The 13,882-nt window shown below is 37.3% G+C and overlaps 1 protein-coding gene across 1 annotated transcript; it reads right to left on the bottom strand.

The window, feature by feature from the left end:
* Positions 1–4,970: 4,970 nt before the first annotated feature.
* On the bottom strand, positions 4,971–9,685 carry LOC128038888 (uncharacterized; the record flags this gene model as incomplete). The annotated part of the gene is made up of 7 exons (XM_052627460.1): positions 8,412–9,685; positions 7,903–8,315; positions 6,917–7,524; positions 6,409–6,823; positions 6,136–6,168; positions 5,198–5,554; positions 4,971–5,140 (listed from the first exon to the last, which is right to left on the bottom strand). Coding segments are annotated over exons 1-7 (3,270 nt in total), but the record flags the coding sequence as incomplete, so codon positions are not given.
* Between the last annotated feature and the right edge of the window lie 4,197 nt (positions 9,686–13,882).

Raw genomic sequence — 13,882 nt, 5'->3', positions numbered from 1 at the left:
AAATTGTTCTTACCATTTTTTTCGATAGAAACAAACCTAAATCACAAAACAATCGAAAGGCATAATCTCGAAGGTCAGAATTATAAAATCCAAGCCCTTTTAACAAGAACAAAGAATAATAATCTCCGGGGTCAAAAACAAAATTTTCTCTTGCCATTTCAATTTGATTTGGCAATTTCATGACAGACTTCATAGAAAGAACACTAAGCAACTCAAAATCATTATCATGCAAAATATGTTCGGATCTTTTAGACCACGCTTGAGAACAACCTCCTAAACAAAATTTTGATTTTGACTTAACAAACCAACAAGATTCACATGTCTCATTTTCAAACTTAAAGACAAAGCATCATACAAACAAAGATTGTTTACACATTCATTCAAACAAAATTTACGATGCTTGCTTTCTTTCATGGATGATTCATAATAACAAACTCGAGATTAAACAAATGATTTTGACTACTCGATCCAAATGGCAACGAGGGTGTTAGCATACTCAAATTCAAACAAGCAAACCCTTTAAATTTTGTTCAAAATATTTATGAAAACATGGAAATTTCACACCACAAATTAGATAATTCACATGATCAACACAACCAAATGATGATATGTCGACTTTTGATCACACAATTCCATATTTTGTTGGTGCTGTTTTATTCGTTCTTCATCAAAATCTTGCGATGCCATACTCATCAATACATTTCCATTCCTTTTCAACAGGATCGATTAGAATGAACAATTTATACGGGCTTTCATCTCGAGCATCCAAAACATGCATTCCATTGCTAGTTAAAGATAAACAACCAATACCATGAAGAAAATAATATTTTGCAAAACAAGAATCTTCTTATCATCGAAAAAACAAATGGATCATCATCAATCAAAGAATGACAAGTAGCCACGTCAAAGCTTAGATTTTTCTAAAGACCAAATCATCAACAATGTGTACACCAACAATCGAAAAAGGCGAGGTGCTTTAAAATTTTCAACATTCATACCTTGCTTACCTTGAAACATTGGAAGAATGATATCTTGCAATTGATCGTGATGGAAATCAAGAGGAAACAAATGATGATTAGAGCATTGCAAGACTCCTTTCAAGGAAAAATCAACATTTCGATCCAAGGTTAAACAACAAAACAAATGTTTGAATGGGCTTTCTTTAAGACCAACAAAATGGCCGAATTGATCGATAGAAAACAAATCACAATCGAATGAAGACCAAAAAGATTCTTACCTGACTTACCTTCGAAAGTTTGAAAATTATTCACAACATCCAACTTACCTTTTTCAATTAATTGAAAACGTCGTATGTCAGAAAGATAATGAAGTTGGAACCAGTCCGTGGGTGAAATTTTGCAAACCTGAAACGAAGAAGAATCAAAAGGCAAACTCAAACAGGGGTTAGCAAAATTTTCCTTACTTTTTCTTGCTTGCTTTCTTCACTCGTTTCTTTTGCGAACTCTTTTTCTTTTCCACTCGATTTCTTTTCAAGCTCTCTTTCAATTTCTTTTCCACTCTTTCTTTTTTTCTTTCAATTTCTTTTTCAATCTCTTTTTGCTTTTCACTCTCTTTTATTTTTGAAATCTCATTTTCATATTTTTCTTTTTCATTTCTTTCATTTTCATTTTCTTTATTCTTTTCTCGCTCAAAATCTTTTACAACCAAAATTTTCAATTTGATTTGGTCCTCATGGACTTGTTCCGGTGTGAGCGGTGCTAAGGTGATTTTCCTTCCTTGATGCTTGAAGGAATACCTATTGGTACGTTCAACGTGAGTGACCTTGTGATCCAATTGCCATGGTGCTCCCAGCAACAAATGGCAAGCTTGAATAGGTACCACATCACAAACGACTTCGTCTTGGTATCTGCCGATGGAATATGCAACACGCACTTGTTGAGTAACTTCAAATTCACCTTTGTCGTTAAACCACCGCAGCTTATAAGGTTGGGGATGCTTGGTAATGAGTAAGCCAAGTTTTTCCACCATTCTAGTGCTGGCCACATTTGAACTAATGTCACCATTTATAATGATGCAACAAATTTTATCGTGGACTCGGCATCGAGTATGAAATAGATTCTTATGTTGCGGTTCGTTCTCCAATTGTTGAAGACTTGAACTCATTTTGATGTCAATGCTAACAGTGTCAATCTTCTTTATCTTTGTCGATATTACTTGGAGTTCTCCTTTTGTATTCGCTTGAATTCAGATCGATTATCCTTTGCATTTCTCGCTTCCATACTTGGAATTCACATTCAGAAAATTCTTCGGACATGTTTCAACAAAATGTTAGAAAACAAAAGATAAATTAGAAAGAAAAATAATCCTCACCACAAAATCTCACAAGTTCTCTCGCAAAGAAAATAATAAATGGCACACCACTCGTGTTTCACTCTTATTTGGCTTTTCTTCTCTCGAATGAACTCACGCTCTCTTGCCTTTTACCACTCGACCTCGTCTCACAAATTCGTAATTCGTCTCGGTAGACTTAATTTGCTGCTTGAGGGTCGGTTTCAAAATGGGTTACAAGGGATAATGTCAGGTGTAAGGTAGGCTGAACAAAGAAAAAAATTGGTTTAAAGTGTGGCGTTGGGATGGATAAATAATTGTAGGAAGGGAAACTTGATGATCGGAGTAATAAGAGATGAAAATAAAACTCGCAAGACTTTTCACTTCTTTTTTTTTCTTCTTTTTTTACTCTTTTTTTTTGCTCACTTCTTTTTTTCTTTTTTTTTCGAATTTTTTTTCGAATTTTGATTTTTTTTGTGATACTCCAATACAATAGTAAGGTAAATACAAGGAAGGAAAAAAAATTAAATTACAACTCGAAATTTTTTTTGATTTTTTTTCACGTTCCGAACCTACTTGCGGCCTTGTAACGAACGTCGGTGCTCCTCGTTTTGCAAGCTCTGATACCAAATGATGTGATCCAACCCGATTGATTGAGTCGGGTTCACTTAAGATGCCCGATCGTCGACGAGAAGCTCGTTCAAATTTGTAGATAGATGGAGTTTGAATGTTTTATAAGCGAAAGGTAGGCAAAATGGGTTCAAAGGATGGGTTTTGGTTTGATGAAAGATAGGTTCGGTTTAACAAAGAATTAAGTTACAAAGATGATAGATAAATGGAAATGGATAAAGAACTCAAACTTTAAGAATGATTCAATACTAAAAAGTATTGCCCCTAGTCTTATATTGCTTAAGGTGAAATTTGATAAAAGATAGAAGCGGACCTTGACCCGTTACCTATATGGAGGTAAGAACCAAAGGTATAATAATATGGTTGAACGCCACACCGGTTCGGTGATAAGTTCAATGGAGTTTGGATTGACGCCACTAGCAAGCTAGATAAGTCGCTTCGAGACTCGAACGAAAGAAGAGAGGAGGTAACCTCACAAGAACAAAGTTCTATTAAGTTTTAATTGATCAAATTCTGTAACCTTTTACAATAAACAAGTAAGCTATTTATAGGCAAAGACTAAGCTAGCCGAATGGGCAACTTAATGGCTAAGAATTCGGCCATGAATATGCTAGAAATTTCTAGAAAGAAATAATTAATTTGCTGAATGTGTATGAATGAAGCATTAAAAATTCGGTTCATGTTTGGAGATGATGCATGGTGATACGAGCTCGTTTCGTATGAAATAACGAGTCGTAATATTTCCCGATCGAAATTAGGTAGTGTCGGCCTTGAAATAAATTCAAGTCTTGGTGTTTAAAATTAAATGGCTTTGGGAAACAAGGGAGTTTGATGGAGTGTTGTTTGCTGGATATTTCAATGAAAACAAGTCGAACCCTTATTCGTAAATAAGGACCCGGGGCTTAAGGTTTCAAAGAAAGAAAGGATTTGGGATAAAACTGAGACCCTCTATTTAGCAAAATAGGAACCTACGGTATGAAGAACGCCACACCAATGGTGATAAGTTCGAAACAAAGTCAGATTGACGCCACTTGTTGAAGATAAGACAATTTGAGCTTTGGAGAATAAAGAGAGTGAATTGCCTCACTAAAATGATATTTCATTCAGAAATTTGTCAAAAGTCCTTTTACAAGAAATTGAGCAACTATTTATAGTCTAATGTCTAGTAGCCGAATGGACATATTCTAGACTTAATTTCTAAGCAAAAATTGAACAAAAATTCAGCTTAAATTCATGTATATGCTTGCATCAAGGTTCGGCTGAATAGAGACCAAGGAAGAGCTTTCAATGGACTTGGAAAAATGGCAGCAGCTACATTCGGCCAATGGAGTTTAATGAGGCCATTCATGAAGCAACTATTGATGAAAAATTACCAGCATTAATTGGCAACTTGAACAGCCATTTAGAAGTGTGAATGGACGGTTTTGAAGAGCCTTGAAGTGTGAACATGGGTGAACCGAATAGACATAGTGTGAACAGCTTTTATACGCCCTTGGGAAGAGAATCGGCCAAGCTTGAAAGGATGAAAAGCTTGATCACTCTTGGCCAAATAGTTGCCTTGAAGAACACCAAAATTAATCAGCTTTTAATGCATTAATTCAGCTGCACATGTATCTTCAAATTCATTGAATCTCCATGCATGAATCTGCCCAATTCATCTCCAAATTCTATTGCACCTAAAATAAACATGAACTTAATTAATTTCAAGCAAATTCATCTGAACTAAATTAAAATATAATGTGAACATCCTAAATAACATTGAGACAACTTAAATATTAACAAATCATAACACATAAATTCACTAGACAAATTTAAAACATGTAATAATTTAGACAAACTAAATGACATCAAGACATCTTTAATTTAACTAAATCAAGACATATTAAACACTTAAATTAATTAAGACATATTTAAAAGTTGTAATGAAACTTATTTAAATGTTTATTTAAATGGTCTAAATTCCAGCATCAAATTAATTAGCTAGAACGAAATTCAGCTTCAAAGAAGTTGAATATGTTCAGCTCGTTTTTAAACTCCTTGCTATCATTTTCCTCAACCCATTCCACCATTGCTAAAATAGCATCTTTGAATCGTTTAGCTCTAGCTCGCGTTATTGGACCAATGGGCAGCTTGATGGCTTCTTGTTCGTTCTCCATTTGGTTCGTAGGCAAGCTCACATCATTCCCCTCCTCTTCAGAACGATTTGCCCTCAAATCGGAATCTGCATCAAACGGAGACAAATCAGAAACGTTAAAAGTCGCGCTAACATTATATTCACCAGGCAAGTCCAATTTATAGGAGTTATCGTTAATTCGCTCAAGGACTTGAAACGGTCCATCCCCTCTCGGAAGAAGTTTGGATCGCCTTTGCATAGGAAATCTCTCCTTGCGCATATGCAACCAAACCCAATCTCCCGGTTCGAACACAACTCGCTTACGACCTTTGTTAGCATGTTGCTCATAGTTCTTGGTCTTGGCCTCAATATTGTCTCGAACTCGTTGGTGCAATTGCTTGACGAAATCAGCTTTGCGCTTCCCATCTACATGAACAAGTTGATTAGAAGGCAATGGCAATAAATCAAGTGGAGTTAATGGATTGAAACCATAGACAATTTCAAAAGGAGAAAATTTGGTAGCTGAATGAACAGCTCGATTATACACAAACTCCACATGTGGTAAGCATTCTTCCCAAGCCTTCAAATTCTTCTGAATAATAGCTCGAAGCAATGTAGATAGAATCCGGTTGACCACTTCGGTTTGGCCGTCCGCTTGCGGATGGCAAGTGGTTGAAAACAAGAACTTGCTCCAAGACGCCCCATAGTGTCCTCCAAAATGGCTAAGGAATTTTGAGTCTCGGTCGGACATGATCGTTCTAGGCATGCCATGCAACCCGACCACCTCTTTGAAAAATAAGTTAGCAATATTAACGGCATCATCGGTTTATGACATGCTATAAAATGGGCCATTTTGAGAACCTATCTACAACCACAAATATTGAATCTCGGCCATTCTTACTCCTTGGTAAACCTAGCATGAAATCCATTGAGATATCGGACCAAGGGTTTTGGGAATGGGCAATGGTTTATACAACCCGTGGGGCTTTATTCGACTTAGCCCGCTTTGCACGCAATGCATCGATTACAAAATCGCTCGACATCTCGTCGCATCTTAGGCCAAAAGAAATGTTCGTGGAGTGTAGCTAATGTCTTAGCGACACCAAAGTGCCCCATTAATCCTCCGCTATGGGCTTCTTCGATCAACACTTCTCGTCGGAACCTTGGGGTATACAAAGCTTTCCTTCTCGAATAAGTACCCATCATGTCGATAGTACTTCTTGTAGGCTCCTTTGCACATAATCTAAAGAATTCACCAAAGTCAAGATCGTTGACATATAAATCTTTAAGAAATACAAACCCCATTAACTTAGCATCCAAAATATTTAGCAACGCATACCTTCGAGATAGTGCATCAGCCACTACGTTTTCCTTACCTTTCTTATATTTAATAACGTAGGGAAAAGATTCGAGAAATTCTACCCACTTAGCGTGCCGCTTATTCAACTTGTGTTGCCCCTTTAAATACTTCAAGGACTCATGATCGGTGTGTATGACGAATTCCTTGGGCCAAAGATAGTGTTGCCACGTTTCTAAGGCTCGGATCAACGAATAGAGCTCCTTGTCATATGTTGGATAGTTTAAGACAGCACCATTGAGTTTCTCGCTAAAATAGGCAATAGGACGACCATCTTGCATCAACACAGCTCCAATGCCTAAACCTGATGCATCACATTCTAACTCGAAAGTTTTATCAAAGTTAGGCAAAGCTAATAACGGTGCATGAGTTAGACAATCTTTAATTTTCAAAAAGGATTTTTCTTGTTCCTCTCCCCAAATGAAGTTGGAATTCTTACGAATAACCCCAGTTAAAGGTGCGGCTAAGGTGCTGAAATTTGGCACGAATCGACGGTAAAAACTTGCTAGTCCATGGAAACTTCGAACTTGGGAGACATTCGTCGGACGGGGCCATTCTTGGATCGCCTTGATCTTCTCTTGATCGACTTCAAGACCCTCCGAGCTAACAACAAAACCTAAAAACACAACCTTGTTAGTGCAGAAATCACATTTCTTCAAATTAGCATACAAGGTTTCTTTTCTCAATACTTCTAAAACAGATTTTAAATGTAAAACATGTTCATCCAAATTTTTACTATAGATCAATATATCGTCGAAGTATACTACGCAAAATCTACCAATAAAAGGTCTTAAAACATGATTCATAAGCCTCATGAATGTGCTTGGGGCGTTCGTTAAACCAAATGGCATAACGAGCCATTCGTAAAGCCCATGCTTTGTTTTGAAAGCAGTCTTCCACTCGTCTCCCTCACGCATCCGTATTTGGTGATAACCACTTTTAAGATCGATTTTTGAAAACAAACTTGCGCCACTTAGTTCATCAAGCATATCATCCAATCGCGGTATAGGATGGCGATACTTAATGGTTATCTTATTAATTGCACGGCAGTCCACACACATCCTCCACGTTCCATCCTTCTTCGGAACGAGCAAAACAGGCACGTCGCATGGACTAAGGCTTTCACGCACATAGCCTTTTTCAAGAAGTTCGTTCACTTGCTTTTGTAGTTCTTTCGTCTCTTCGGGATTGCTTCGATAAGCAGGACGGTTCGGAATAGCAGCCCCCGGCACCAAGTCTATTTGGTGTTCAATTCCACGAATAGGTGGCAACCCACTCGGGATTTCTTCGGGGAAAACATCTTTAAAATCCTGCAACACAGACAAAACAGAAGAGGGCAACTTGTCATCAAATTCGTTAGTGCCAAGCAAGCTCTCCTTGTACAAAAGAACCAACAATGGTTGTTTCAATAACATCAATTTTCGAACTTCCCTTTCTTTTACAAACAAATTCTTTTTTTCAATCTCATCACTCATTTCTTTTTCTTTTGAATCACTCTCTCTTTTTTTATCACTCATCTTTTTGTTTTTCTTCTTTTCAATCTTTTGCTCTCTCTCATTTTCTTTTGATTTTTCAATTGAATTCCTCATTTTGAGCTGATCCTCATAAACTTGTTTCGGTGATAACGGAGCTAGAGTCACCATTCGTCCCATATGTTTGAAAGAGAACCGATTGGTGTATCCATCATGGATTGCTCGCTTGTCGAATTGCCACGGGCGTCCCAAAAGAAGATGCCCCGCATGCATCGGCACAACGTCACACAATACTTCATCTTGATATTTTCCAATTGTGAACGAGATAAGGACTTGCTTTGTTACCTTCAATTCTCCACCATCGTTAAGCCATTGGAGTTTATACGGATGGGGATGTTTGGTGGTGGCCAATCTGAGTTTCTCCACCATCAACGTACTAGCCACATTTGTACAACTTCCCCCATCGATTATCACGCAACAAATCTTACCTTGCACTTGACATCGTGTATGGAAGATGTTTTCGCGTTGTTGATTATTTTCGACACCTTGCAAAGTAAGGCTTCTTTTCACAACCAAGATTTCTCCATTCTCGGCTTGTTCGATGTCTTCCTCTTCTTCGAGTTGTTCAACAGCCTCGTTCTCTTGTTCACTTTTGGATTCAATTTCACCATCATCTCGAACAAACATCGCATTCCGGTTCGGGCATTGGCTTGCGATGTGGCCCCTTCCAAGACATTTGAAGCATTTTATGTCTCGGGATCTATTTGGTTGAGCATCCATCTTTCCTTTACTCGATTTGGCAATCGGTTTGTTGAACTTGGTGGCACCACTTACTTCTTTATTCCGACTTGGCATATCTCGTTTGTTGGTCCCTTGCCCCCACCTAGTCATCGAAGAAGTGTTAGGGAAAGAACGTGACGTACCTTTTCTTTTTAATTGTTTTTCAACCTTTATGGCCATATGGACCATATCAATGACTTCAACATAGTGGTGTAGCTCTACAATATTTGCGATTTCACGATTAAGGCCGGCGAGAAATCGAGCAATGGTGGCTTCTCGATCTTCTTCCACATCGGCGCGAATCATGGCCACTTCCATTTCCTTGTAGTAATCCTCCACGCTTCGTTGGCCTTGAGTTAAACTTTGAAGCTTTTGATACAATTCCCGGCGGTAATAGGCAGGAATAAATCGCTTTCTCATTATAGCTTTCATTTCCGCCCATGTAGACACGGGACGTTCGCCATTGCGTCTTCGGCTCATCGTGAGTTGATCCCACCATATTATGGCGTAGTCGGAGAATTCTATAGCAGCTAACTTCACCTTCTTACTTTCCGAGTAATTGTGGCACTCGAAAACTAACTCCACCTTCTTCTCCCATTCAAGATAGGCCTCAGGATCCGACCTTCCTTGAAAAGCAGGAATTGCCATTTTAATGTTTTTTAAATCACCATCGGTCCTCTCTCGATCTCTTGGTCCCCGTGCTCGTTGGCCTTGTCGCCTTGCACTTTGTCGCGAAGCTCGATCACTTTCAACGTTACTTGCTTCATATAGATCATTTGCATGTTGCCATGGATGTTCTCGCTCTCTTCTCGGAATAGGAGGGGTGTTCGCACGTTGGCTTCGTTCCTCCATTTGTTCCATTCGTTCATGAAGGGAATTGAATTGAGGTTGGAACAAACGAGAAATTTCTCGCACGATTGCTTGAACTTGTAGATCGGGCACTCCGCCTCCGGGGACGTTTCTCCTTGGTTGAAGATTAACTCCTCCACCAGCGGCATTCGAGGCTCCTCCACTTGTTGCTCGTCGTTCCGGGCTCCTTGACATGATGATTAAAATTAAGAAAATATCCTCACCACAAAAAAACCTCACAATTCACTCACAAGAAAAGAATTCACTCCTCTCGTGTTTCACTCTATTTTCGGCTTTTATCTTGATGTACTCTCTTGCCTTTTACCTCTCAAATCCGACTCGATATTCTAAAAGCTACCTTAGACTTATCCCACTTGTGGGTCGGCTTCAAGGGCCTAAACAAAGGAATATGATATGGTTTAGGTAGGCTCGAAAGAAAATAATGGTTTGAAGATGTATGGCGTATATATAAATTTTTTTAAATAGCGTGAAATTTCACTAAGATGGATATAAAGGAGTGTAGAAAGTGATTTTGGGAAAATTTTGTTGAAGTGTTTCAGACTCTTTTTTTTACGGATCTTTCACGTCTTTTTGTCCGCACCTAGACCGTATGCAATATTTTTTTCAATTTTTTCTTTTCAAATTTTTGATTTTTTTTCGAAAACTACAATTTACGTACCTAAATTAACCACTCGATACCAACCGACACGAGCTCGTTTCAGATGAAATAACGAGTCGTAATATTTCCGATCGAAATTAGGTAGTGTCGGCCTTGAAATAAATTCAAGTCTTGGTGTTTAAAATTAAATGGCTTTGGGAAACAAGGAGTTTGATGGAGTGTTGTTTGTGGATATTTCAATGAAAACAAGTCGAACCCTTATTCGCAAATAAGGACCCGGGCTTAAGGTTTCAAAGAAAGAAAGGATTTGGGATAAAACCGAGACCCTCTATTTAGCAAAATAGGAACCTACGGTATGAAGAACGCCACACCAATGGTGATAAGTTCAAACAAAGTCGATTGACGCCACTTGTTGAAGATAAGTCAATTTGAGCTTTGGAGAATAAAGAGAGTGAATTGCCTCACTAAAATGATATTTCATTCGAAATTTGTCAAAAGTCCTTTTACAAGAAATTGAGCAACTATTTATAGTCTAATGTCTAATAGCCGAATGGACATATTCTAGACTTAATTTCTAAGCAAAATTGAACAAAAATTCAGCTTAAATTCATGTATATGCTTGCATCAAGGTTCGTGAATAGAGACCAAGGAAGAGCTTTCAATGGACTTGGAAAAATGGCGCACTACATTCGCCAATGTAGTTTAATGAGGCCATTCATGAAGCAACTATTGATGAAAAATTACCAGCATTAATTGGCAACTTGAACAGCCATTTAGAAGTGTGAATGGACGGTTTTGAAGAGCCTTGAAGTGTGAACATGGGTGAACCGAATAGACATAGTGTGAACAGCTTTTATACGCCCTTGGGAAGAGAATCGGCCAAGCTTGAAAGGATGAAAAGCTTGATCACTCTTGGCCGAATAGTTGCCTTGAAGAACACCAAAATTAATCAGCTTTTAATGCATTAATTCAGCTGCACATGTATCTTCAAATTCATTGAATCTCCATGCATGAATCTGCCCAATTCATCTCCAAATTCGGCTGCACCTAAAAATAAACATGAACTTAATTAATTTCAAGCAAATTCATCTGAACTAAATTAAAATATAATGTGAACATCCTAAATAACATTGAGACAACTTAAATATTAACAAATCATAACACATAAATTCGGCTAGACAAATTTAAAACATGTAATAATTTAGACAAACTAAATGACATCAAGACATCTTTAATTTAACTAAATCAAGACATATTAAACACTTAAATTAATTAAGACATATTTAAAAGCTGTAATGAAACTTATTTAAATGTTTATTTAAATGGTCTAAATTCCAAGATCAAATTAATTAGCTAGAACGAAATTCACTTCAAAGAAGTTGAATATGTTCAGCTCATTTTTAAACTCCTTGCTATCATTTTCCTCAACCCGTTCCACCATTGCTAAAATAGCATCTTTGAATCGTTTAGCTCTAGCTCGCGTTATTGGACCAATGGGCAGCTTGATGGCTTCTTGTTCGTTCTCCATTTGGTTCGTAGGCAAGCTCACATCACATGGATTGACCGAATCATCATGTTGCTTCACTAGATGCATTCATGCATCCTTAGCCTTGAAGAATCTCCATAATTCCATGAATGTGCAGCCCTTTAATGATCCTACATCTCCCTTGGCTGAATGAGGCATTAATGTGCCTAAAATACTTGAATGGTCATCTTGAAAATGCATGAATCATGCATGAAATGTCCCATGTACTTTCCCCCATAAATATGATCCATGAATCTTCAAATACATGAACTTTCAGCAACTCCCTCTTGCATGAACGTCCCAAATGCATGTGCTACTTTAAATGCCATCCATTGAACCTCAATTGTGCATGCACACTCCCATACATTGCACCAATCCGTTCATGAACCTGCAGCAAATAACATCAGCAAGTTAAATGCATTTCGAGACACATTAAATTAGCAACATATGAACTCAATAATTTGCACATTAAATTCGCCATACATATTAACAAATTCAGACATATTTAAAACATCATAATTAATTAAGTATTTAATTTAGATATAATTAAAACACTTAATTAATTATTTGTCCAGATTTTAACAAATCAATTAACTTAAAATAAACAACTAATTCAACTAATTTAAATGGTTTATTTCAGCAAAATAAATGCAAACTAAAGAAAGCTAAAAATAAGCTCATTGGGTTAAAATTGAGCTGAATTGATCTCGAATGAGCTGACTTGAGCTCAAGTGAGCTGGAAATGAGCTAAACAGAGCTCAACGAGAAGAAAATGAACTAATCAGCTCGCATGGATTTTCAAACAATGCTTAGGAAGCTGGTCCAAAAGTGTGTCCGAGGCGTGGTCGTATCAGGTGGTACCCTTCTAAAGAGGGAGGGTATGCGAATGAGCTTCTTTCGATCCAAGCCATTTGTGGCTATCAAAATCTTGAACGATTTTTCGCGAGCAAATGGCCCGATTTGGGGACAAATCACTTTAAAGAGGGAGGGGATGATACGACCACGCCTCGGAAAGTTGTCGATAAAATTTTCGATGACCTAGTTTTTAAAAGATTTCCTTATTTTGATGTGGTTAATTGTTATTCTTCGTTTGTGGTGATAAACTCGTTCTAAGTGGAAGCATGAGGAGTTGTTTTCTTGATTTGTTTTGTGATGAAAACCTATTCATGTTGTTTGATTAGATCAACACACACAACATAAGATTTTGCATGATAATGGCTATTCATGAAAAGCGATTACATTGTCCGATTGTGATGATTTTGTGAATCAATTACTGCCTAGTGAGAAATCCCTAAATTTGTGCAAATCTATTCTAAAGAATGTAAAGAAGTTTGATTGTTTGATTCTATGTATGCATAAATCTTCTTGGTTTGGCAAGTTTGATTTAATGACAAAAATGAAACTTTTGCTACACTTTGGAATAAGTAATCAAACTTGTGTGTTCAAACCTAGAATTTGCTATTTTGGTTCGTTTTGTGGGAAACTCAAGCATCCTAAATTTTGTGCAAACAATTTGTTTGATGCTTGGTCTTTGTCTAAGGAAACAAAATTTGACAATTTTGATTCCAATTTAAAAACGTTCCTTGATCATTTTACGTGGCTGTACATAAAATTCATGTTTCTTCTCGAAAGGGTAAGATCAACTCATGCTTTTGAACCTGGTATCAATTTATACGTTCAATGTTTGAATAGCATTTCAGATGACCCTTTGAGTCCATCTTCCATGGTGACATTAATCCCTTTCATGATTGTAAACGCAACACTTTGAAAAGCGCAAGTTATCTCTATGTTTCATCATTATTTCAGGTTAATCAAAATAAAAAGTTTTTTTCTTGACTACATTTTTTAGGAGAGAAGGTTTGCAATGATTGAACAAGATAAAACCGATCCTCATTTTCCCACCTCTAATGGTAAGCAAGGTAAGATTTCTCTTTTCCTAAACAACTCCATTTGACTCGATTGACGACTTTGTTCATGACTTGAGTCCTAAAAGGACCTATATTTCGATGTGATTAATTGTCAATCTTTGATTGATGATAATCTAATTATTTTACAAGATGGAAAGGAGAGTGTCACTATTGGAAATTGTGTTGTTGATAAGTTTGCTGGAGAAGTTATAGCCAAACGGCAATTGCAAGGTTCAAGTATGAAAAATCATGTTGGTTTGGATGATTTCTTGATATTTTGTGGCTACCAATTCAAATTAATCCATTTGTTTCATGAAACTTTGTGATAGAGGGTTGCGCGC

Source organism: Gossypium raimondii, unplaced genomic scaffold, assembly GCF_025698545.1.
Source record: "Gossypium raimondii isolate GPD5lz unplaced genomic scaffold, ASM2569854v1 Contig00327, whole genome shotgun sequence".
In the NCBI taxonomy this organism is placed as follows: Eukaryota; Viridiplantae; Streptophyta; class Magnoliopsida; order Malvales; family Malvaceae; genus Gossypium; species Gossypium raimondii.
Note: the sequence above shows the minus strand (reverse complement) of the source record. Positions and strands in the feature narration are given on the sequence as shown.